Consider the following 26,829-nt stretch of genomic DNA (forward strand, 5'->3'; position numbering starts at 1 on the left):
TTCCAAGTTTAAGCAGCTTGTATTTTCATAAAGTGAAGTTTGAAATAATTACTTGGACGTTCATTGAGAACAGAATGCTTATTACTGCAGACTGATGTCACTGAGTGACCAGCTGTAAAATGCTGTTCTTTACAGGGACTGTGGAAAGTTAACTCAGCATTTTAAATAATGTGTATTCTAAAAATGTCATATTGAACAGTATGGGGAATGTGATATCTGTCTCAAGTGGAGAGGACGGATTTTTATTTAATTCAAACCAGTGCATTTCAGTAGCTTTCAGTATGTTTGAATGTTACAAAGTGCTGACTGTACCAAATACTGTTTCTTATAAGTATCCACAGGCGACACTTCTTTTGCTTGGGGATTTGAACTTTAGTTGACCGTGTTGGCAAGTGACATAGAAGCATGCACTTGTACTTGTATTATCAGTAAATGTCACTCCTTTCTCTTTTATTAGAGAAACCTGATAAATGTGCTGGAGCTGCGTAGTGTGATTACAGGTCACGTAGCATAAATGCTAAAGCTGGACTGTGTGATAAATGAGCAGATACCAGTCTGGGACTGCAGATTTCTGCTAAAGTAGAAAATCTAGGGGGATGGCGGAGCATTCACTATACTGAAGGTTTCTATATAGTGTGGCACCTAGTTTTTTAAATACTAAAAAAGCCTCCATGATTTATAAAAGATCTTGTTTTAACTAAATCAAAACAGAGATGAAGAATTCATGGATCATTGCCTGATGTAATGGGATCCTGATGAAACTGCCTTCTGTTGAATAATACCTGGTGCTTAATGAGGAATTATTTGTCTCATGGAAAATACAGCTTGTTTTCTGCACTTTAAAATGTCTTAGATCTCTGAAACTCTGGAGATATATTTAAGAGGTTTAATGTTCAGAATTATGTTAGTGAGTTGGAGAAGCAGCGTTTTAAAAGTAGGATGTAGTTCAACAGAGATGATTATTAAGCAAAAACAAGTCACTGTACAAATGCATGTTGGAGGAATAACTTACCAGGCAGTACCTCTGCAGAACGGAAAAATGGGAGGCCATTGTTCACAAGTGTATGCGATTCGCCAACGTCATGTTAGTGCTGGGGGTAAAAGAAAAAACTCAAGTTATATTGGAATTTATAAACTGGACTGTAACAATAAACAAGTAGCTTGGTTAAGTGACCTTTTACTCTATTAAATAGATAACTAAACTAACTTGGTTTAGGATTTTGTGCTGTGTTCTAGGCACGGCACTTGTTACAAAATAAAAAAAAGGAGTTGGAGATTTGTCCAGAGAAAAGCAATGAGAATAAGAGATGAATGCCACACTTCTTTAGAGATGATTGAAAATAACTAGGGTGTGTAACTGGAGTAAGATTACTGGGAAAAGAAAATCTTGAAATTATGTTTGTTCTTATGAAAAATGCATTCAACTTCTACTTTTTTATCTGTTGTATCACAGTGGCCTATGGTTTTATATTCTCTAAGTTCAAGGCATATTTTGAAGCAAAACAAAATGTACTCTATACAGGTGGGATTTTATTTAAAAGAAATGTTAGTTCTTTCTTTTATATAGATGTTAAGGAATTGGAAAGGAAAATGCCATTCAGTGAAGTCACTGACTGTTCCTTTTGGTGGTCAGGTCTGCGTAAGCATGACGTCTGCTTCCTGATTACGGTGCGTCCCATGCAGCCCTACGGCACCAAGTTTGACAGGCGACAGCCTTTTGTTGAGCAGACTGGCCTGGTGTATGTTAGAGGCTGTGAAATTCAGGGCATGTTGGATGAGAAAGGACGTGTTATTGAAGAAGGTATGATATACCAAAACTTGTTCAAAAGATTTATCTTTATTTCCACTCTCTATTTTTTGTTTTTAACGGCCTCGTTGATAATTTTCTTCTCTTTTAAGGAATGCTCATTTAATAAGTTACATACTTGGGAAAAAACAGACCAATTCCATATGCAGCCTGAGAAAAGTTAACTAGTTTCCTCTGGTAGAATCTGATGTGGCTACATTAGTTAAATAAATCCAATGTCTTGGGTTAAGGAGTAAAATAGATTCTATTTGAAAACTGTTAGAATAATGCAATGATAATGTTTCTCTTGCTATGCAGAAATTAGTTTCATCATATGAATTTGTCTAAATTTAATTTGGCGAGCAACTATGGATCACTTATTTGAATGATAATTTGCTTTTATCACTGAGTCAAATTATAATCTTGCTGTTTCATTATGGGCAGGCCCTGAACCAAAACCAAGACTTAAAGGTGATTGCAGAACATATAGAGTATTTCTGGACCCAAACCAGTATCAGCAGGACATGACCAATACAATCCAAAATGGAGTAGAAGATGTCTATGAGACATTTAATATAATCATGAGAAGAAAACCAAAAGAAAACAATTTCAAGGTAAGGTACTTGCTCCTTAGCTCTTAGGTAAGAGTATGTCTGAATATTCTGTCAGTACTGAGACTTTTTCATTTTAGATGCACATAGTTAGGCAAAGTTTAGGCTTTCCCTGCAGGAAGCTATGTCAGTTGGTGATAACTTTCCCCTGCAGATAACTCTTACACTGAAAATCAGAACACTCTTACTTTGCTTAAGGATATAATAAAACATTAGTTTATAACTTCAGTCTTCTAACAGGAAGCCTAGAGACTTGGACTTCTGGGTTAAGAGAATATGTGGAATGTTTTTCGTTACCTAATGTAGTAGTGAGCTGTAAGAAAAGGAGTAACCAGTCAAAATGTGAAAATCAGATGAACCTGTTCACTTTTGGGGGGGTCACTGAATCAGTTTCTTATGGGGCATTGGAGTGTGTCAGATTGAGAGCAGCCCTGCTGGAAAGGAGTTGGAGGTACTGGTGGATGATAAACTTGATCTTGGTCTGCATCAAAAACAGAATGGCCAACAGGTCACAAGAGGCTTCTTCCCCTCTGCTCTGCTCTGGTGAGACTTCACCTGGAGTGCTGCATCCAGCTCTGAGCTCCCCTACACCAGAAGGACTTGTTGGAGCAGGTCCAGAGGAGGGACATGAAGATGATCAGAGGGATGGAGCACCTCTCCTGCCAGGAAAGCCTGAGAGAGTTGGAGTTGTTTAGTCTGGAGAAGAGAGAGTTTCAGGGAGATCTGAGTGCACCCTTTCAGTTAAGGGGGCTTTATAAGAAAGATGAGGATGAACTTTCTAATAGTGATAGTACAAGGGGTAATGTTTATAAACTAAAAGTTGGTAGATGCAGACCAGATATAAGGAAGAAATATTTTATTATAAGGGTGGCGAAATACTGGAACAGGTGGCCCAGAGAGGTGGTAGATGCCACATCCCTGGAAATATTCAAGGCTGGGTCGGATTGGGCTCTGAGAAACCTGGTCTGGTTGAAGATGGCCCTGCAAGGGGGATGGACTAGCTGAGTTTCAAAGGTTCCTTTTAGCCAAAACATCATTCAGCCTCAACAGTGCTAAGCAGAAAGGAAGAAGCTGCTTCTCTTGACCTTCTGGGCAAATTCATACGTAGCACAAGGTGCTGTTGGCCTTTCTCACTATGAGGGTGCATAATTTTGTACATCTAAAAACATTTCTTACTCAGTGTCTTTGCTTTTTAGACCTCTGAATCATTAATGTTCCTTGAATTTTCCATTATGAAAATGCAACATGAATGAAAAACTACATTTCTTTTGGTTCCTTAAAATCATGCACTGCATAATTGAAGTGATTTTCACTTTAGAGGATTCTGTAGCAGGTTCTGTGTAAATGGATGAAGAGGTAGGCAGGAAGACTTGGACTTCAGTTTCTTTCTATATCTAGAAAGATACCTTTGGTGTGAAGCAGCAGCTTGTATCCTACATAGACCATTGTGGTGCTATCCACCTGTGGGTTGGTACTTCATAGAGTCCTTTATAAATATATTCAAAAGAACTACCAGAACTGATTGTTTATGTTGTGTGTCTGTGGCAGGTTCCTTTCACACTATAAATACAAATACCCTCTGCCAAATCCTTCTGGTGTACAAGCATGTAGACACGTTTTTTTCATTCACATGTATATGCACTTTCGTGTAGTGAGAGGGAAAGCTCTGCAGTGAATGCTTAAATTTGGTCAGCATTGCTGTTAAATGTAGCTGTGAATGTAGCTTTCATATTTGTACTGTCTTTTTGCAACTAATTTACAGGCAATTCCCCATGCAAGCCATTCTCTGCTGGCATTTACTAAAATCTCATACATGCATTTTTCAAGACAATCTAAGGTATTTCCATGTTTATCACATTGCTACCAGTTTAGGTGCATGCATTCCATGTCATTTACAAACCTTTCTAACTTCTACTGGAGAACAGAAAACAAGATGATGCTGTGATTAGTGTAGACACTGTATGCAGCAGATAGAAGGCAGATTGAAGTTTAAAGCTGAGCTTGTAGGAGAAATGACAAGAGAACTCTTTTGCAGTCCTTGTAAATAAAGCAGATGAGACAGCAAAGAAAGTGCAAGTACAATGTGTTTGCTGGAGGTTGACTAAATCTAAGCAAGCACTGTCAATTAAAGAGTTATATTCTATCGTCTTAAAAGAGATTTGATTGGTCTTCAATATGATTTTTACTTGGTAAAAAGTCAGTTTCTTCAATCCCATTTTTTATGTCTTTTCTTATTTACAGGCCCTTCTGGAGACTATTAGGAATTTGATGAACACAGATTGTGTGGTTCCTGACTGGCTGCATGACATCATTCTTGGATATGGAGACCCAAGCAGTGCACACTATTCAAAAATGCCAAATCAGATTGCAACTCTGGATTTTAACGACACTTTCCTGTCCATTGATCACTTAAAGGCTAGCTTTCCTGGGTACAATGTTAAAGTCACTGTTGACAATCCAGATCTGCATGTGCCCCCCTTCAGGTGATCTCAATATTTCAAGTACTTCGGTCTGGTATTCTTGCTGAAATGTGTTTTCAGGTGTAGTTATGTTTAGGGGTTGAAAGGACATACTCTTTCACTTAAGAAAAGATGGAGTTATGTTAAGATTTAGATAACTGCATGATAGAGTTAGCTGTACTACAGTTAGACCTAGAACCAGCTTCTGTTCTATTCTGTAAAAAAACGCATCAGAGCACCACTTGCAGATCAGCCTGCAGAACAGAAGGAAAAAAGTATGAGATAGAATCAAGACACATAATGCTCTCTTATGCATTATGGTATCTAGCCTCCTCAAGATCAGCCTAGAGAATTTTAATTATACAGTTTCCTTACATGTCTCATTACAACAAGCAATTTTAACATCAGTTAAGATTTGAGCTTTTGGAAACGCCATTCAACCAACACAAAGGATTAAGGCTGAAATCCCATATTGCTTATTTTTAGAAATGATTTCTGAAATAGGGTGCATACCTTCTGGGCAGCTGAATGAGATTTACTCATTTTGTTTCAGTGGTGCTATTGTCCAGTATTTTTAGACTTGGCAATTCTGTTTCTCCTGGTGCACTTCCTTGAATTTTGGCAACTGAGATTCACACTGCATAGTATTGGAGAACAGTTCCTTCAACTGAAGAAACATCTTTTCCTTGTGAAGGAATAAATCTGTGGAGGGAAAAGATGCCTTTCCCCTGCACCAGTCAGCTTTTATCATGGCTAAATTGAATCTTGAAAAGTAGGGCGGTAATCTCTAAAGCTTTTTGTTTTTTTGCAAACCCTGCATGGAGAATTTGTGTGGAGAAGGCACTAAAACTATATAATGATATAAAAATAGTCTGAAGTTATCAGGAAAGATCTCACACACAATTTTCATCAATGACTGATTGTTCAGTTTCAATTACTATATTAAGAGACAAAATGCTCTTTTTGAAGAGCTATTACATTTATCCTGTAAGAGATTATTACTGTTATAGGTATATGCATTTTTGTCTTGAGAGATTTGGATAGGCATTGGGATTCCTTCACCTGTGATTTGTTTCTGAATTAGAGAAGCTTGCTAATATATACAGAAGGCTATAAAAAATTGAAATGGGAGGATAAAAACTTCATCTTTTGAAATAGTTTAGAACACTGAGACATCTTATGTTCTGTGATAACTTTTCTCCTGTCTCTTCCATTTTCACTTACAAACTTCTTCAGTGTTTCTTCAGCTGGCTCTCAGCACTGCTTCTGGCTTTTCCAGTTATGAAAAGAGTGCTTTTGTCATACTTTTTGTTTAATCAGCTTCATCAATTTATTTGCTATTTTTTTCTTTATTCTCTTTGAAACTTTGTCATTTGCAGCACTTGTTTCCCCGTTGTATGAAAGTTTGTCTTAATGGTGAAGAAAAATCATTCTCTATCCCCTTCTGAGACAGTCTGTGTCATAGTGAACATATTGAACTAACTTTAAATTATGTGTTACAGGATAACTTTCCCAATGAAGGGAGGTAAAGGAACAAAAAGAAAAGAAGATGGAAGTGAAGAAAACCCTGAAGAAGCTAAAACACTGATTGTAGAGCCTCATATTATTCCAAACAGGGGACCATATCCATATAATCAACCAAAACGGTAAAAAATGGATGGGAACTTGTTTTCAAATTATAACACATGCATAGCAGTTCATTTTCCAGAATGAGAGTGGTTTGTTTTAGATTCAAATCAAAATATTCTGTTGTCCCCCATCTGTTAAAAAAGTCCCTTGAAGAGCAGTGAGAAATACTGTCTTCTAGTGGTTTTTGTCTCGGTAATTTGAATATTAGGATTACTATCCTAATACATAAGTAATCTTACAACATACCCTGCAAATAATAACTAAAAACAGTCTTTTAGATGGAATGAGTTTGTTATCACATGGATAATATGATTTATTGTCTTGCTTAGAAATTGAGACTGTTATATCTAAAAAATGGATAGTTGTAATGCTGATTTAATTTGTGCAAAAGTTTTGAAGTGTATAGTTCGGGAAAGATATAAAGTTAATTGAAATAAAACTTGTTAAAGAAATGCTTTTATCAAAACTGTTGGCAAAATCTATCAATTGTCTGATCTTGTTTTACTTTGTTACAGCAATACTATTCAATTTACCCATACTCAGATTGAAGCCATCCGTGCAGGAATGCAGCCTGGACTAACTATGGTAAGAATGTTTTTAAGTATGGTAAGAATGTTTTTAAGGATTCTGTACTCTTATTTATTTCATTCTGGCCTTAGGTGCATTCAGTGAAATACTAGTAATGCCCCTTTCTGTAACCTTACTGAGGTAATTTCTATTAATAGTTTAAAGACATGAAAAATTAGCATTCAAGGGTTCAACACCCTCCAATCCTCACAAAATCATATGGCAGCACTTATCTCTGTATCATGTGTTTCAGTGATTGAAGGCTTTTCACAGCAACTGAATTTGCTTTTTCAGTGTTGGAAATTCTTTAAATAAGGCAAGAATGATTTCATGGCAGTTTGTAATTTTATGTGTAGATGCTTTTGAAAACAGCTATTCTGTTCTTCTTAATCCTGAGCAAATTCTTTTGAGATGCTTTATGGTACTTTGATACCTTTAAAATGTCTGAGGTGTCAATTTTGGAGTGTCTGTGGAATTGATCCTGTGGGAGCATTAACTGTCATTATATGTCTGTATCATCAGTTATAGATTTCTGAGTAAATAGAAGGAATGAACTCCCTTTTTTTAATTTTCCTATTCTTTATATCTGTTTCATCTTGTTCTTTTTCGGTTATGGGTCTTGAGTCTCTTTTCATTGTTTCCCCCATTTAGCCTGTTCTGAGGCTAAACTACCTTTTTTCTCTCTGTGGATATATGTTTTCATATTAGTACTTTCTGTGCTGGATTGCCATATTCCTTTTAGTCAAGAACACCAAAATAGTCTGAAAATAGTCTGAAGGAATCTTTTATAATATGTAGTATTTGGTCTGAAAGTTCACCAAAGCCAGGAAGTAATGTGTGATGTCAGTGTCTTTTGAGATTATTCTGGGTTTTTTCTTCCCCAGCCAATTCTGTTTTTTTAAAATTATTTTTATTGTGAAGTATTCTGATAAATTGTTAATTGATTTTTGTTCGGCTTTATTTTTTGTGTGTGTTTGATTTTAGGTAGTGGGTCCACCTGGTACTGGAAAAACTGATGTAGCAGTCCAGATAATATCCAATCTTTATCATAATTTCCCAGAACAACGAACTCTAATAGTTACCCACTCTAATCAGGTAAAGTGTCTATCATGTGGGGAATTTTCCTGTAATTACAATGTAGAAGAACAGTAGTAATTGAGATCAGCAGTTTGGGAAATTAATTTGTCTCCTAACAATGGAAACTTGAATCGGCTTGTGTGCAGTTTTGCCTGTTGTGTAATGTGAAATTAAATTTTTGAAGTGTAATTTCAGAGGTGTAATTCTAAACTATTTGTCTGAAGTTTTCAATGTGTTTAAATGGTTTGTGGTCAGAAATAAGAAAGTATTTTGAAAATGTCTTTGCTTGGTTCTTATAGTTGCACTGCATGCATGCATGCATGCCAGATCTTTGCTAATTAGCTCTCAGACACTGGTTGCTCTGTGCTTTATGCTCCTAAGGGAAGGCCTCTTCAGCTGAATATTTGCTTCCCATTCATAAGTGATGGAGTCTAACTGCTAATTCTCAAGCATATATAAAATGAAAAAAAAAATAATAATAATGTTAAGTTTTTAAGAGTCTTACGCTTCATTTTCCCACTTTATTCTGCACTGATGCAGCCTCACCTTGAGTCCTGTGGGCAATTTTGAGCACCACAATATACAAAAAACATAAAGCTATTAGAAAGTGTTGAAAGGAGGGCAACAAAGATGCTGCAGGACCTTGAGGGGCAGCTGTATGAGGAGCAGCTGAGGTCACTTGGTCTGTTCAGCCTGGAGAACAAGAGACTGAGGGGAGACATCATTGTGGTCTGCAATTTCTTCACAAGGTGAAGAGGAGAGGCAGGCGTCTCTTCTCTGCAGTGACAGTGGCAGGACATGAGGGAATGGCCTGAAGCTGTGTCAGGGGAGCTTTAGGTTGGATATTAGGGAAAGGTTCTTCACCCAGAGGATCGTTGGGCACTGGAACAGGCTCCCCAGGGAAGTTACAGCACCAGCCTGACAGGGCTCAAGAAGCTTGGAAAATGCTCTCAGGCACATGGTGTGACTCTTGGGATGTCCTGGGCAAGACTAGGAGTTGGGCTTGCTGATCCTTTCGGGCCTCTTCCAAGTCAGCATATTTTATGATTCTACGAAATCGCATCTGGTTTGGAATTATTTGTTTGGAAACGAGGGTCAGCTGTTTCCTGACCTGATAAGCCTGTCCTGTCTCACTTATGAGTTGCTTTATCTGAACATACCATTGGAAAACATTTCTTAATTTTTCATCAAAGCAAGATCAAAGAATGGTTGAGGGGCTGTTGTTTTGGTGAAGTGTTACAGCCTGGAATAATACAGGCAAGTCTGCAATGGGTTACAGGAGAGTGACAGGTTAAAGTTGGAAAAAAGGGTTGAGAACATGTCCATTGAGGAGAAAAAAAAAAGAAGGAAATACTTTGAGGCAGATAGAAGACTCTTCTTATCAGACAAGACTTTCATGAGGACATTAACTTGAAATTGTATCCTGAGAAATTAACTGTATCTCAGCAGGATGCATTACCCACACCTTGATGCTGCACTTCAGGATGTTTACATGACTAGCAAGTGGAGCTTGCTTGTGTTTATTCTTATTTTCAGAACTTGATGATCCAGTGCTTACAATCTTGCTCCTTTGAAATACATGAATTAGTTGATAGTAAGCCAGATAGAGAGCTGAAGAGTCTAAGGCAGAAAATGTAGCACACCTATAAGTTTAGTTAAGCAAAGTTCAGTTATCCAAAGTGGAATAGTCAGTACCTGACAGTCAGTAGCAGATCATACTTCTCTAATGTACAGTTAAATTGTTTAATGTCATCATACAAAAATTAGTGTAGTGAGTCAGTTTTGTAAATGGATAGCTTTATCAAGTGAGTTAACTGTGACAGAATTAAATTTTAAAATTATAAAATCAAACGTAATTGTTATATAAAGAATGCAAATTAAAAGGGTGTTAGCAGACTAATTTCCCTATTGTCAAGATTTGGAGTTTCAGTATTAACTTTGTTTTGTTAAAACAAAATTAACTTTTGTTTGTTTTGACTTGCATTTATACTAAAATAGGCATAATCTCCTACTTATGTGTAATTCCTCAGTCTTCCCCTGCAAGAGCCTCTGAACTTCTAAAAACTACCTTTTCTGCTGTTCTTGTCAATCTTTAGGCTTTAAACCAGCTGTTCGAAAAAATCATGGCTCTAGACATTGATGAGCGTCACCTTCTGCGTCTGGGTCATGGAGAGGAGGAATTAGAGACAGAGAAAGATTTCAGCAGGTGAGAAAGGAGATGCTAATGATAAACTCATTTGTATAAACATGGCAGCAAGATCTGCCTCCCAAGCAAAGGAGCTGTGTTGGACAAGTTTTACCCTTCTCACATTGTTGAATCTCAGTAACATAGAGTGCACTATTTTTCACTACAAGGTTTAGTGATTTTTGTTCTTAATCTGTACAGAAGCTGTGCTCCCTTGAGCATCTAAAGTCAGAATCAGTCAGTTGCTTGTTCACAAACTCAACTGCTTGAATAATAGATGATTTTATATTTTGGACCCTTAAATCTTTTTTACAATTAATCTGTGAGAGAAATTAGAATAATAAGGCAGATTATTGGAGTTACAGGGGTTTTTTTTACAAATATGGTTTCACTTCTACTATCATGGTGATTTTTGCTTTAATAAACACGAAATTAAACTTTCTGCTTTGAATTCTTCAGTTACTGCTTAAACTCAAAGTCGCTTATTTAATTGATAGTACATTTTAAAGTAATACATACATAAGGAAAGCTATCAACTCTCTATCAGTACAAAGACTTAAGAACCTGTTCTTCTAAATATTTGTATGTTTGTCATGCATTAGTCCAATTGACGTCAGTAGGATTACACACATTCAGAAATGTAAGCGGGGTATAATGGTCGTGCACTGGAAATATCTGAACTGTCCAGTGCTGGATTATCACAGCAATACTTTGACTTCAAAAGCTGTAGTAAAAATTATATATAGTCACTAGAAGCTATCCACCCACATAGCAGGTATACATAGTTCAGTATTAAGCAAAATAAATACCTTGTGATTTTTTTCTTCCAAATTGAATGCTTTGACGTAGTCAAATTATTCCAGAAATTTGATAACCAAAAACTTACTGAAATGATGCCACAGCAGATATTTATTTAGTAGTATCCATATTTTAATATATTGATCATTTAAAAGTAGTTTTCTTTAAGACAGTTAATTGTCTGTTTTCACATTTTTCTCAAGGTAACTCCAGATCTATGGGATATTTCTGCAAGCACTGTGGGTTCTGGCAGTTCAAGAGGGAAGGGTAAAGGTTGAGGAATATTTTTGAAGGTGGGCTGCACTACTGTGAGAACTTCATTTCTCATAAGCTTGACACTGTGAATTGTTAGGACTCAACTGATAGAAATAGTCAGCATGTAGCAAATTCTTAGGTTTTGGAACAGGGTTGTAGTTTTGGGGCTTTTTTGGCAGGGTGCTGAGGTTTTTTGTGATCTCTCGTTGTGAAACTTAGATACTATTTTGAGTTTATAAAAATTATGTTTTTTGTCATCCTTTTTGTAGGTATGGAAGAGTTAATTACGTGCTGGCTCGAAGACTTGAACTTCTACGAGAAGTTGGGCGGTTGCAGGAGAGTCTTGGAGTCCCAGGAGATGTTTCTTACACTTGTGAAACAGCTGGCCACTTTTTCTTATACCAAGTAAGGACTGAAATACTTTTGCAGAGACTGTATGACCTAAATACATTGCAAAACACTTTGTAAAACTTGCAGTGATTTTTTCAGAGTTGAGAGTAAAAGCAAAAAGCATTTTCTTTGGTGATTCACAGTACAGTAACAGCTAAAGTTAAAATTGCAGCATGACTTGCTTGTGTTGCTATTGTTTTAAATCCTGCCTGCTGACTCACCAAATCATTGTTGCCCTTCATGAATGCTGGCAAAGATTCTAACCTGGAGCTTCACCTTCAGATAGGAAAATCTGTGGGCTGCTTTATATTTTGGACAAGCATTAGAGCAGCTACTTGATGGTCCTGATAAGAGGCTTTTGTAGCATTAAATGCCAACATGCAGTCAGATGTACAGTGTACAAAATGGCATGTTGCAGGTCGCTCATTTCTTCTCCATGTATTTTTCAGTGATGTGGTCTACATTTGCAATTAGTGTTGTGTAAGGAGACTCACAGAGTGGTAGTGAGGACTGAATGCACATACTGTGTGTTTTTACAGAAGTTACTCTGGGCTAGTATTAGTGTGGACCTTAGCATTACATGGACATTAAGCATTGGAGAGTGCAAGGAACACTGCTAGAGGTCATCTTCTGGTTTAGTTTCCTCCTAAATGAATCCCACTTGGTATTTAAATCAAAGTAATGTAAGTGCAGATAGTAAAGAGGTTTACTTCTGAAGTTTACTTCCTGACACAAGCTCAAATCCTACCTAAGACATACCTTACTTCTGTAATAATTTTTAATGCTATGCTGCAATCATATACATTGCCAAAAACATTATTATACAAACTCACTTTGCTTTGTCATAGGTGATGTCTCGTTGGGAGGAGTATATCAGTAAAGTGAAAGTTAAAGGTGGAAAATCGCCAGATGTTGCAGATGTCTCCAGTTTCTTTCCTTTTCACCAGTATTTTGCAAATGCTCCTCAGCCAGTTTTCAAAGGCAAATCATATGAAGAAGATATGGAAATTGCTGAAGGCTGTTTTAGACATATTAAAAAAATATTCACTCAGCTCGAGGTAAGACATGTAACTGTTAAAGGCAAGTGAATCTGACTAATTCTGTAGGAAAACTTTACACAGTTCCAAAATTAGGTGTATTGTGGGAAGCAGCCATTCTACATCCATTTTCACTGATGAGGTTAGAAGGATTGTACATCTATCACTGCTCCTCTGATCTTCACAGGGTCTTGCCTTAAATTGCCTTTAATCAGATAACCTGAAAGTAACTGATTATCATCAGGTTTTGCCAGAATTGCTTAAGAGGCTATTAAAAGTTAGGGTAAAGGTGATTTGTGTATCATTTCATTATATTCACTGTAATGGTCTTTCTACTACTGAATTTGATGTGATGTTAGGATGCAGTAAAGTAGGAAACAAGAAGATACAATAAAATAAAATCTTGGGGGATTCTGGGAGAGTTCCTCAGAATTATTTGAGTATTTGTTGCAATTTTTGCAAATTTGTATGTACATTAGGTTGGAAGAATTATTTGGTAGGTTTTTCCAAGATTGTTTTTCAAAATATGCTAAACTGGAAGCCACAACAAATTATTCAGATGGGATTGTTAACAGTACCCTAAGAACATTTTTTGTTTAATTATGTTAAGAAGGTGGCCACATAGTTTGAGTGGATTAATTTTATAAGTGATATTTTTTCATATTCTGACTTTCAAGACTTTTCTTTTGTCCTCCTTAGGAATTCAGAGCATTTGAACTTCTCCGCAGTGGCCTGGATAGATCCAAATACCTGTTGGTGAAAGAAGCAAAAATCATTGCCATGACTTGTACTCATGCTGCTCTGAAACGACGTGACCTGGTTGAATTAGGTTTCAAAGTAAGGAATATACTAGTGTTACCTTACTACTAGATTTTGGTGTTGTCTCTCCCTTATTCCCCACCCCATACAAATCTTTTTATCTGCCCCAAATCTAGGCAACTAGATTATTTAGAGTTGTATTTTTTTACCTGTATGTTTGAATTTTTTAATTCTACTGAAGAAAAATATAACTTCTGTAAATAAAAGATTAAATCACTTTTAAGTTACTGTATTTAAAAAAATGCTTAATAGTACATTTTTTAAAAAGTCAGTTTTGCCATATTACATGATAAACAGCAGCAATAGGATTAATAAAATAGAGGCAGAACTGGGTAGAAAAATACAGCCTTTACAGCTTTGTTTAACTAAAAAATAAAATTTGAGGAAGCATAGCTATGATGCAATGCTTTTTTCACTCTGCAGTGATTCCTATAACTGTTAATTTAGTGCAGTCTTTTTTTTCTGACAAACACCAACCACCAGTAATTCTTTCAGTATTATTTTTCACTGGTCATGTACTGTATTGGATCACAAAATTGCTCCTCTTCAGCTTCAGTGCAGAGATACCAAATTAGTTTGCACCACTGCACAAAGCTTTTCTCTCATGGCTATGGCATACAGGAAGCATGTAATGTAATTCAGTCATGGATTCCTTCTTAGTATAAGCCCTGACTGGTACAGAGAGATCTGCCATTGATGTAGCAGGACTTCACCTATTTGGTAATACTGATATTTTGCCTATAAGGTGTAATCCTGCTCTAACTGTCCCACCCAGCAAAATCTGAAGGAGTAATAGCTGCTTTCTTTTGGTAGGCTGAATAAATATCTTCATTTGTGTTACTGTGTTTATGGACATCTCTTTTTTTTTCCCCCCTCAGTATGACAACATCTTAATGGAAGAGTCTGCTCAGATTCTGGAGATAGAAACCTTTATACCTCTTCTGTTGCAGGTTAGACTTGAAACATAAACGATCTTTCAAAAAAAAGATAAAGAAGACTCTATGTTCTTGAACAATATTGAATATTAAAATGAAAAATATCATGTGCAGAAAGTAACCCAGAACTGATATTTGCTAGTAAGAACTTCCACATTGATTCTGAAATTGTGAAATTATTTTATTCAATGAAGTAGGCATCTTACAGTTTTTTTCAAACTTTTAAATGACCACTGTATAACCGGATGCATTAGGGCAGGTGAGGAAAAATAGGTATATGTGAGAAATGCAGAAGCTGAAGAGTTTGTGTAATTAGAGTAGGCCATTTCACCATAGGGATATATTCTGGGGGATATTCCATGGCTTTATTTATGTGAGGCATCCAAACAGTCCTTGAAAATTGAGTGGGCTTTTATTTTAAGAAAACTTAAGGATCTGGCCTTCCAGAGTAGTAGTACTTGATTTCTTCACTTGTGAGAAATTTTTAAAAACAGAATTTTTGAGGGGGCTCTTTGTCCAAGTTTGAAATGGCTGATATGTACAGAACAACTATATTGAATGCTTGGACATCTCCAAAGCAGAAACTTTCAGGAGCGGGTTAAAAAAAAAAAAAAAGTTTAGTTTTTTTTGTGCTTTTTTATTCTTGCCAATAAAAATTATTTCCATCCTCTTACTTTCTTACTAAGGCATTTTCAGGCTTGAAGAATTGGACAGTCCAGAGTTCAGTTTTCTTTCCTTGCTGTCTGATCAGAAACAACTTCAGAGCTCTTCTGCTTCAAGTGGCAGAAAAAGTACTTTACCTTCTGTCTCAGACAGTGTTCCCAAGGGAAAGTGAATTATCACAGAAGTGTGTAATGAGGATCTGACAGCTGGAAGTCTCCAGGATGCTAATTATGAAGAGCATTCGGTCCAAGAGCCAAGATGGCAATTAGTTAGGGGCTCGTCCTGGTCATGGAAGAGGCTATTTGAGAATTACAGAAGTAAATAGATGAAACACATAGAATACAGAGACTCTTGAAAGGCAGTTTTGCCTCAGACATCTGAACACTAAAAACTATTTCAGATGCTTCGTATTCACTACCTTCATATTCACTACCTCAGAATCCAAAAAATAAAGTTCAAAGGACATTTCTGGGGTGGCTACTGCTACTGTGTAGTAATCAGGTTTTTGGCTTTTAAAGCAATATAATATGATATTTCTTCTGATATTTCTGTACTAATTTTAGTAGACAAAGGTGCATGTTTTATAAGAAAAGAGACTTTTAATTTACAGTTCTATTCTCTCATTGGATGGAAGCTAGTAGTCTTTAAAAAGACTGCAGTTCAGTGTAGCTTAAAAACAAATGTTGAGGGGTTTAGCAAAGGCAGGCAATGTGACTCTTAATGTGTTTTGAGTGCCTTGATTGTATTGTAATAGTTGCTATGGTGTAATTGTCCAATTCTAGAACCCCCAGGATGGATTCAGTCGTTTGAAGCGGTGGATTATGATTGGTGACCATCATCAGTTGCCACCAGTCATTAAGAACATGGCTTTTCAAAAATACTCCAACATGGAGCAGTCTCTTTTTACACGGTTTGTTCGTGTTGGAGTGCCAACTGTTGATTTGGATGCACAAGGAAGAGCAAGAGCAAGGTAGGACAGCAAATCCTTTGTGTAGCTTGTAGGAAAGTAACAGGTTAAAAATGAGAGAAGGGCACATGTATTTTTTATTGTTAGGACAAGACTTTGCAAAATTAGAATTTAGGTGTTTTGCTTCATTAATTTCAGCTTAGATAGGAAGGGAGATTTTACTTCTCTGAAATGCAATCAGATTAATTTCTTCATTGTTGCTTTTATATACTACTACTCTGCTGTTGCATGAGTACTTTAATTTAAATTACATTCAAAGGTGCTTAATCATCTTAAGTGTTTATTTTACAAATGAAACTTTGCAGGAGATTTCTTTTCTAAATTGACTTTTAGTATGTTCAAAGTTAAATACAGATCTTAACTGTCTGCTTCTTAATCTGGTTTGGATATTGTGCATTTGTGAATGAGCAGTTAGTATTACTGTCATTTTGTTAGTATTGCTGTCCCTATAAATATCAGGAATCATTCAGAACTGGGTGGATTTTGTTTGTTGCAGTTCATGTCTTTAGTTAATTATTAGGCAACACATAAAATAAATAAGGAAATCAATTTCTTTTACTGTAAAGATGCCTTACCACAGTTAATGCAGAAAATACTTTTTTCCTTATTCCTTCTGTTTTGTAAAGAAGCATTAGTATTCCTGAAGTTTTGCTACCCATGAAAATTTTTGCTAGAATTCTTGCAAAATTTATACCTTGATGAAGAGGAGCAGACTTAAACCTAAGTGTGCCACATTGACCTGGCATCTGAAATTTTCAGTGAGAGAGAACAAAACAGAATCACAACCTAAAAATAATATTGCTGGATAGATTGTTTGAGTGTGTTCATTCAGATATGTGCAGGCTGCCTAGCAAAATGATTCCTTTCAGTGAAAACCTACAGAAACACTAATCTCCTGTGCATCTGAACTATTCTGAATGAGTTGAAGAGTCTGCTGTAACTCACTCTGTGGTTTGTGTCTGTGGTTTTGAGCAGTTTGTGTAACCTCTACAACTGGCGCTACAAGAACCTGGGTAACCTGCCTCACGTGCAGCTTCTGCCAGAGTTCAGAACAGCCAATGCTGGCTTTTTATATGACTTCCAGCTCATAAATGTAGAAGACTTCAATGGTGTTGGAGAGTCTGAACCCAATCCTTATTTCTATCAGGTAAGGGAGATTCTACATGTGTAATTTATTAACCTCAGTGGGGCTTGTTAGATCTGCAATGAAGACAGACTATCAAAACCAGTAAACTGACATTCAGTTCATGTTCTCAGATAATTGTGTCATGTGTGTTATTTTTTTTTTCCTCCTTTTAGTGAGTTTTGTATGTTGAAAATGAAACATTATGTTGGGGCTTTTGCTCACTGAATGACTTTGATATCTGTTTTCTCATTGTTACGGGAGGGATGAGACTTGGTGTCATTCATTACAAAACATCATTTTGATCTAAGGCAAGTTAAAGTCCATTGTAATTCAGCTGTAATGCCATGATAGTGAAATAAGCAGTAGCACTTCCCCTGAACACAAAGAATTGAAGTTTGCTTGGTAACTCATACCTGAGTTTGAAGAGTCAGTACGTTGTCACATACAATTATATGTACGAATGCTAAAATGCCCATTCATAAAAGAATAAAACTACTAAAGAATAAAAGTACTGCTAGTAATATACATAAAGAGGCATAGAGACATTGAGGATGAAATAAATTGCCAAGAAACCTTAGTCTTGGAGTTTCTCAACTAAGTTTCAAACTCTCAAGTAAATTTTGAAGTTAAGCCATCAACAACAGTCTTTATCTATTTCTCTTAAATTAGGAAAACATTTTACACTTGTAATGAGATACTTCTATTTTCAGTCCTTTTATTTTTCTTGTTTTAAAAACTGGTGAAACAAACTATGGTGCCTAAAATAGCAAACTTGAGCTTTGGAAGAGTTAAAGCTGGAGCAATGTGCAAGTTAAGAAGTTTAATTGAAACATGGAATTAACATCTTATATTTTGTTTAATGTTATGGAAAGCAAACGATATACTTTATGATGGTAATATTCATGTTCATTTTTCCCCCTGAGGATCACTAAGACTTACATGAATCTATATTTTTTAAAAGGTATGAAATACTTTCATAGTATTTCTATGTATTTCTCAATACATTTTCAGTACAAATCAGTGTACTGCTAAAGAAGAAAGCAATGGTAAATCATAATTCACTTTATCCCATTGCTAGATTGAGGATAGAATTGTTTGGAGAGATTATTTTGATTTTGTTTTCGAAACTGTAGCATTCAATTAGTAAAAAGTTGTCCAGTGGAACACAAACAACTGAAAGGAGTGCCTGCTAATTGAGAGTGTTGAGCCCTGCTTTAGACCACCCTTTGGCTAAAGAAAATTAAGAACACTGACATGAGGACACAGAACACACTTCTCATTATATCAGTACTCTCATGTGCACACTCTTCTAATACTTTCTAGCATTACTTTTTTTTTTTGTGGTCTTGATAATTGAACGATATTTAGCAGAGTATGTTGGTTTTTTATGAGATAACAGATTGCTGTAATGTATTATTTCTCTTTGTCAATTTGGGCTTTCCAGACTTAAAGGGGATTAAAATTTGTAGAATAGCTTTACACCCACAGGTGTTTGATATGCCTGGCAACTGCATTTTCCAAGTAATGCAGAGCCCACTTAGTAAGAAAAAATAAATGAGGTTGGTATGTCCTGCCTGTTCAAACATACGCCAAGTGGGGATAAAATTTCTTGTATAAATAGAGCAGGAGTAAATGTCAGCATTTGAGAACAACTTTTTTAACCTGAAAGATAATTTTTGTTGACAGAAAATGGATTTAAATAGGCTATGAATAACTTCAGTCTGGAAATAGAACAAAGCTTCCTGTAGCCAGAAGAGTGGTACTTTGGGACAGACTCATGAAGTAATGATAGAGAGAGAAAGTTACAATATGCAAAATAACAGCTGATAATTTGTAATTGAATAGGATGATCTGCAGTGGAAATAACTGGATTTGATAATCCAGATGTCTGTCTCCAAATTAATACTTGAAAGGACTTTATTTATGGATGTTCAGCTAGTTCTTACTTTCAGTTTACTGGGGAGTGAGTCATTGCATCTTTGAGGCTGACTGGAACTTTTGAGTAAATACTGCAAAGTTTCAATAAGTGCTTAACAATAATATTGGTGTAGATGTTCTTATCAGTTCTCTGAAAAGGAATGAGAATGAAGGTATTAAACCTATTTGTGGTTCTTTTATTCTTTCAAAATGGTTTCTATGAAGCAAACCAAGAATTGTCAGATCTAGGGACATTTTTCTCAGCACTAAAATATTTGTCTAAATACCTGTTAGTGTCACAGATAGTATTCTTTCTAACCTTACAAGATGAGTAACCCTTTTTTTGTCTTTTTCTCGTGTCTTTTTCTTCTATTTTAAACTTTAGAATCTTGGTGAGGCAGAGTATGTTGTGGCAGTCTTCATGTACATGTGCCTGCTTGGTTATCCTGCAGACAGGATAAGTATCCTGACAACATATAATGGACAGAAACACCTGATCCGTGATGTCATCAATCAGCGATGTGGAAACAATCCTCTGATTGGACGGCCAAACAAGGTGACTTTGAAAAGATAGTAGTCATTGGAGTAGCTCTGGTTTCTGTGTTTTTAAATCATCATATTGCAGAACATGCTAATTTAAGCTATACTTAAACATCTGTCTATGGAAGTATTTCCTGTTTGACCACATATTTATGAACCTACATTCTATAGAATTTCAAAAATTAGTGCCCTTGTTTTTGCCTGTTGAAAATTTGACAGAGTGAAGTCAGTGAAGGTGAAAAGATTACAAGCTATATGGGACAAAATAACACTTCTTATTATTGAGAACAAAGAAATTACAACATCATTCCCCATAATCACATCTTTAGAAAGATCCACCCAGAATGGAAATTATATGATAGAACATTTGATCACAAATCTGAAGAAACAAAGAATATAGTTATAAATGTCTAATGCTAGTTCTGCAGGTTAAAACTGTTTTACAAAGTTAATGGCTTTCCATAATCTTGGTACTAGCACCCCACTCCTAGCTGTCTGAAGTTAAACAAAAGGAAGTAAAAGAAACAGTATACAATCAGACCAAAGCTCCTCCCAACACATTCCGGAAAAAAAAACCCAGACTTCTTGTTGGTGACCAACTAAATCAGTTAAGAATTTTCTCTTCTCGCTTACTGCAATCTCAGTCCAAAGTTGATGTTAAAATTTTGGTGTCATGTTTTAATTGAAATGGCAAAGATTAACCTATAGAGGTTTTTTTTTTCTTTCTTTTTTAATTCTCTAGGTGACAACTGTGGACAGATTTCAAGGCCAACAGAACGATTATATTCTCCTTTCACTCGTACGTACCAAAGCTGTAGGCCACCTTAGGTATGTAAAAACATCTTGTGGTGCCATAGCAGTACTTGTACTCTGTATCAGATACAGAAATGTTTATAGTACATTATACAAAAGTTTCTTTTGTATGAGTATGTAGCAGAAATGAAGTTCAATGGTATGTATATAATGAAGTTCAGACAGACTTCCTTTTATAACTGTCTGGTACCCTCTTCTCGGCCACTTGCTTTTTTGTAATGCCTCTTACCCTATAATTAGTTTATTTTGCTGCAGATAGGCTGACCTTTGTTTCAGCCTTGTAGAATGATAGGACTGTATTATTTGTTGAGCAAATGCAGGCTTAAATTTTCTCTTATATCCTTTCCTGTAATAGAAATTTTTATTTATTTTATATCGGAAGTGTTTGATCGTTGCATTATTGTGTGTAGTTTTAAATGTTTATACTTTTGGTTTGGGTTGTGATGGAGGAAGACTTGTCTAATCTTAGGTAGATAGATGAGTTATCAGATTTTTCTTTACTTATTCAGATACAGAAATGCTGTTGGGATTTTTTTCTCAATGTTTATTCTTGACTTCTGAGGTGCAGGAAAATAGTAGAGGGTGGCTTTTCATAGTGGTATTGGTACAGTGAACCAATATATTTACAGTTCTATATAATGATACTGGAATTTGCTTGTTATTGAAACAATATGTAAGGAAAAAACTAAAGACAAGCTAGTGTTCTGGCAGTTGATTTTATATTTCTTTTAATTAAGACTCCTGTGTGTCACTGATGAAAAAACATGATTGATTTTGTTTTCTGAAGGGACGTCCGACGATTAGTCGTTGCCATGTCAAGAGCCAGACTTGGACTTTATATCTTTGCAAGGGTATCACTATTTCAGAACTGTTTTGAGCTAACTCCAGCCTTCAGCCAACTCACAGCTCGACCACTTCACCTCCATATTGTTCCCACGGAATGTTTTCCAACAGCTAGACAGGTAGGAACAGCTGCACTGTATTTTGGTATCTGTGATGGGTGTTTGTGTTTTTGAGTGGGCTGTAATAGGTGAAACTTTTTTCTCTACTAGACTGGTATATCTGCTTCTTGGCATTGGACCAGGCTGTCCAGGGAAATGATGCAATCACTGTCCCTGGAAATACTTAAAGGTGTGGATGTGGCACTTGATGATATGGTTTAGTGGTGAACTCAACTAATCCACTTGATGATTGGATTTCATTGATATTAGAGGTCTTTCCCAACCTTCATGATTCTATGGTTGTATTAATAACTCCTTGGAGTTATCTTTTATCATGATATACATCAGCTGGTTTTAATTGATGTTTCCACAAGAGTTAATTATCAGTATAATGTAAGTATCGGTAACTGTTGTGCCTGGATTTTCCTGAGTTCTGCCTGTGTAAATGATTCAGTATTTTTCTTTTGTGATCGAAATATTTTTTTAGTTTTAAATGCTTTCAGTTGTGTTATGAAACAAAATAATGTTATCTCTTAAGCAAAGCTACATAAAGCTAATCGTTTCTCACTTAAGGAGGTAAAATTTCATGTAACGGAGTAATTCAGGATTGCAAGTTTTTTTTCTCTTGAAATTGCTTCCAATATCCCAAGAGTTTTACTGCTGAGCTAGGTTCTTAAGTACAAAAACCTAATTTGTAGTACTGCACTAGATCTTTAGGGAAAGGTTTGTGTTGAGGATCTAAGCACAGAGCACACAGAGCAGGATGCTAAATGAAGAAAAAAAGGATCATATCCACTCTGCTTTCTGAAGCTTTGAGAAGGGATGCCTGCATGCACCCAGAATTCAGCTACAGATTCCCTGGTCTTAAATGCTGTTGACAAGCTTGGGAGGGAGCCCTTTAAGTTGAAACTTCCAGATGAACTGTGCAACAGGAATGCAACGAGCATGGTCACTGAGTGTGAGCAATGAGCTGGGCTGTGACAAGCAAGAGGTTAAATCCTAATCTGATCATAAACAATTTGTGACTTTAATATGTTTAGTTACTTGAGTCCAAAATGTACTTCATGGAGTAAGAGTTGGAACCCGTCTTCTCCTTTTGAAGTTTATTCTTCAGGCTGCAGTATCATGATTAATCCAGTTCCCCAAAACTATGCTTCTGAACTTTCCAAAGAATTCACCAATTTTTTTTTCTTTGAAAAGTGTTATTTAATTTCTCAGGGCTTTTGACTTCTAATATAGTTAAATAACCTTTGAATGATGATTGTTTTGCTTTGTTTGCTGAATGTCAACTTTTTTCCCCTTCATTAGAATGGAGAAAGACCAGCTCACCAAATACATGTTATTAAGAACATGCCTCAAATGGCCAACTTCGTGTACAATATGTATATGCACATGATACAGAGTACACGCCACCATCAACAGGTAAGGGCCTTCTAACTTTTGGAATGCATTTAAAATAAAATATTTTTTCAGTGAGAAGCTGTTGAGATTTAAGTCTGTTTCTATTACATTTAAAATTCAAGAAGTGTTTGTGACTGGATTGAGAATATTAAGGTTTTCTAAAATGTAACAAAAGTTGTATCTTCTAGTGGTTTAAGCCCTAATTTAAGGCTACAAACCTATCAGTAATTGATGACAAGTGCATTGATGGCTCTGTCTGGGCCAAAAATACTATTCATTAATACTTAACTTGTCCAGTATTAATTTGAAGGAAACCTGTGTGTTATGTTTCAGGTAAGTGAGGGATTTCAGCCAGTGGGATTATAACACCACTACATGATGTAATTATTAAGAGAAAGACCAGATCATGTCTTGAAACCATTTTAACCCTGTTAAATCACCCTGTTGTCCAGGTTGGTTTGCAGCTGTAGTGTTTTTTGTTCTGGAGCAATTTTTTTCAGCCCTACTTCAGCATCAAGCAAAATTGCATGGGGTTGGAAGCAGTTGTAGGCACTTCTGTACCTAATTTTGTCAGTGTTTAATCCCTGAAGCAGAATTCAGAATGCAGCAGAAAGTCTTTGTAGTCTCATGTGAGTGATTGGAGGATTAAGGTAGCTTAGGTAGGATAGTGAGAAGAGAGCTGCCTTTACTCAGCATACTTGGAGCTATAAAGCATAGAGGTAGTTAAACCAAAAGGGAATGGTCCTAAATGCAATCCCTCAACTGCATCAGCTTTCAGTCAGTGTCTGGGGTCTGTCATATTTATGTTACCTCTATATTATTCTTTGTATATTATATAATACCTATATATTGCATTATTATTTATGCTTTCATGGTACTCTGAAGTTCCCTTACTGGTTTTTGCTCTTCTGAAAGATTTCCAAAAGTGGACAGAATTTATGTAAAAGGACACTACTTACTCTGTATTAGCTGACTGTGGGAAGAGAGTGGGAACATGGCTGTCCTTGAACAGATAGTCTAAGAAATCTAAGTTCTGTTCTTTAATGGAAGGATGTCTCTGTCACATCCTCTTCCTTTTTTTCTTTCACTTCTAAGACAGGACAGTGTAATCAGTAGAGGTCAGAACCCAAAACTTTTTCTTTAACCGAATGTCAGACTTTCAGATAGAAAAGTTATTCTTCTCTGTAGTTCTTACCCAGTGACTTCTGGATTTTATTTATATTTCTGAGAGAAGGATTCACCCAAATTTCACCCCAGGTGTTTTGTTACCCAGAAAAAGCCTTTTCCAGGCTGGCTGGACAGAGAGGATACTTTCTCACTATTTTTGAGAAATGCTGTAATTACCTCTGTGCTGTAATGAAAAGGGGATATACAAATAGGATGCTACTGCTTTTTTTTGAAACCCAGTCCTATAGGCATCTGACAAGACTTGCTTTGAAACCAGTTTGTCTAGAATAGTTGGAGATCTTTCAACCATGCAAAATGTTATGTGATGAAGATTTAGTAGATTGTACAGTAGCCACATTTAGGTGTAAATGAATAGCCCTGTCAAAACAGGGAACTGTATGCATGTCCTGAAAAGCAGATGCTAGCATCTAAATTTTACCAAAAAGCATTTGCTTGACACTTTAATCAAATATGGACCCTGTCTCCTGCTAGTACCTGTTAGTCTTTTTTGGCATCCTAATCTTATCCATTGCTAGCTAAAATTAGTTACAAAACTGCTGCTTTCCTACTGTGACAATGAATCACATTATCCTTGCAGGAGAAGCCAAAAAGTGAGCTACTGAAAAAAAGCAAAGCTAGTATTAAATTTCTTTTATTCTGTTCAGTACAACATTATTATCTTCCTTTTCTTTTACACTAGGCTTTACAAGTAGTTGTCATAAAGCACAACAAGAGTCTAAGTCACAGAAGTCTGAGTTTGTCTTATACATCAAGAATGTATTTTTGTAAGATCTTTGGTTTGGAAGCACAGATGGTTACAGAGACCAGTCTGATAACTTCAGAGTCTGTAGAAAATGCTTTTTATTTCTCTTCTGGTAATCATAATTGATTTATAGATTTGCCTGTGCAAATTTGTAATATTAGTGTCATCTAATTGAAGGTAAAACTTCACTGTAATTGACAACCTCATTTGTCACGTGAAAAAAGTTGCCTTTTGAGCAAAACAAAGCTAAACAATCAAGTTTTTCAAGATTGCATTTCATTAAAATGATCCATAATACTCTAAAGAAATATCCATCATGTCATTAAATAATGTCAGGCTGCAAGAGGTGTGAGTGTTTCTGTTCAGCCTGGAGTTATATAGCATTCATCCATACTCTTCAGCTCAGTGCATTCCTGATATTTTTTTTGTCCAGTTTTGTTACTTGGCTACCATTCCAGCCTATTATGTTTTGGAAACTCCTTCTTTGGTTTTAAGCATAACACTTGAATACACTAAATTACTTTTTCAGAAGTGTTGTGTGAAAATATTTAAGCATTGTTTAACTGTTAGTGAAGCTTGAATTGTTCTGCATTTACAGCTGTGCATGAAATTTGTGTAAGTACAGATAATATTTACATAGTATTTTATAAGATGTTGCAAGGGGAAATTATGGGTATGAGTTGTTAGACAGGCCTGTTGAAGGCATCAAAAACCAAGTTAAACATATCTAGGAGTTTGAAATGGTAACAGATAAAGTTAGGGTAGAAATATGCATAGGACTGCAAGTAGGGATTTACCATAACCCTATTACTTGTCTGAGTGCTTGTGATAATGAAATGTGTTTTCTGTCCTTGAGTTGGAACACCCTCGTTTCTGGAAAAAAAAAGTATCTGACTATATTGTGATCATTATTCTAATTTTTTTTCTGTGGGCATGAAGTGCTTACAAATCATTATGGCTTCTAAATTTCAATTTTTTTTTTGTTGTTAACTTGTTATCTAATGCAAAATCCTAAATATAAGATGAACAGTTCAAACTAAAGTGTAAAAACCTAAAATCCATCCTTTTTCATCATCCAGCATTTACTGCCCCCACCTGCCATGACTGAAGAACCAGAACCAACACAAACTGGAGAGACTGAAGTAGAAGGTGAAGGTCAGGGCATGCAGGAAGATGCAGCAGAAGAAAATGAAGTGGTGGAAGAAATGATGAAGGAAGGAGAATTGAATGTGGATGAAATAGTTGAACATCGAAAAATGCCAGAACACCCTGGAAGAGACAGTGATAGTGAAGACAGTGAACCTGAGAATGAGACTGAAAAGTGATTGGTGGAATCCTTGTCCTTAATGCATTTTGGAAAATTGTCAGGGAAAAAAGCAGTTAGAAAAATAATTGCTATTTTTACATTGACTTTCATTAAATAGTTGCCTGTGTAATACCTGTCTGGTATATTTTTCACTGAATACTTTGTGGACAAGCAAGATGTTTGGCAAACATTCTATTGAGTTCTTGTCACTATTGGTAATGTAATTTGTTTAATGGCCTCAAATTGTATGCATTTTCCTTTTTATAACTTGTTCAGTAAAGATGCTTTTTATACCAGTTTTGAATATTTGACTCTTAATTCAGTCACCCATTAAACCTCACTAAGTATATTCAATATTGGTCAGGCATGCTTTGTAGCTCCCTTAATATTTTGCCATGGAGAATTCCTTATGCAGAGCTGTGCTTGTATACACTGAGATAGTATTTTAGGCATAGGCTCAAGTTCATTAAGATATTTGTTTGTATGTCTGAGAAATGTTACTTGTCATGGGACTTCGAAGTGATCAAAAGCTTTATTGAATTTTGAGCTTACTGGATTCTCAGGATTTCAAAGGCCAATGTACTTGTAGCAATTTCTCATCATTGACTTCTAATGTTCTTTTTAATTTATTAGTCTTTACAGAAAGAGGAAGGATGCAGCTTTTCAGCAGCACTGGG

At 36.0% G+C, this 26,829-nt stretch overlaps 1 protein-coding gene across 1 annotated transcript in view; it reads left to right on the forward strand.

Moving 5' to 3' along the window:
* AQR (aquarius intron-binding spliceosomal factor) overlaps nucleotides 1–26,448 on the forward strand; it is a 45,644-nt gene extending 19,196 nt beyond the window's left edge. The window contains exons 18-35 of the mRNA XM_056493165.1: nucleotides 1,634–1,801; nucleotides 2,231–2,400; nucleotides 4,639–4,880; nucleotides 6,359–6,502; nucleotides 7,001–7,070; nucleotides 8,037–8,147; nucleotides 10,226–10,335; nucleotides 11,637–11,772; nucleotides 12,606–12,815; nucleotides 13,494–13,631; nucleotides 14,492–14,563; nucleotides 15,994–16,181; nucleotides 17,154–17,325; nucleotides 19,607–19,777; nucleotides 20,504–20,589; nucleotides 21,362–21,536; nucleotides 22,824–22,937; nucleotides 25,926–26,448. Of these exons, the coding sequence (XP_056349140.1) occupies nucleotides 1,634–1,801; nucleotides 2,231–2,400; nucleotides 4,639–4,880; nucleotides 6,359–6,502; nucleotides 7,001–7,070; nucleotides 8,037–8,147; nucleotides 10,226–10,335; nucleotides 11,637–11,772; nucleotides 12,606–12,815; nucleotides 13,494–13,631; nucleotides 14,492–14,563; nucleotides 15,994–16,181; nucleotides 17,154–17,325; nucleotides 19,607–19,777; nucleotides 20,504–20,589; nucleotides 21,362–21,536; nucleotides 22,824–22,937; nucleotides 25,926–26,171 (2,723 nt within the window). The 3' untranslated portion in view covers nucleotides 26,172–26,448. The remainder of the gene's footprint in view (nucleotides 1–1,633; nucleotides 1,802–2,230; nucleotides 2,401–4,638; nucleotides 4,881–6,358; nucleotides 6,503–7,000; nucleotides 7,071–8,036; nucleotides 8,148–10,225; nucleotides 10,336–11,636; nucleotides 11,773–12,605; nucleotides 12,816–13,493; nucleotides 13,632–14,491; nucleotides 14,564–15,993; nucleotides 16,182–17,153; nucleotides 17,326–19,606; nucleotides 19,778–20,503; nucleotides 20,590–21,361; nucleotides 21,537–22,823; nucleotides 22,938–25,925) is intronic.
* Nucleotides 26,449–26,829: the final 381 nt, after the last annotated feature.

Source organism: Oenanthe melanoleuca, chromosome 5, assembly GCF_029582105.1.
Source record: "Oenanthe melanoleuca isolate GR-GAL-2019-014 chromosome 5, OMel1.0, whole genome shotgun sequence".
Lineage (NCBI taxonomy): Eukaryota > Metazoa > Chordata > Aves > Passeriformes > Muscicapidae > Oenanthe > Oenanthe melanoleuca.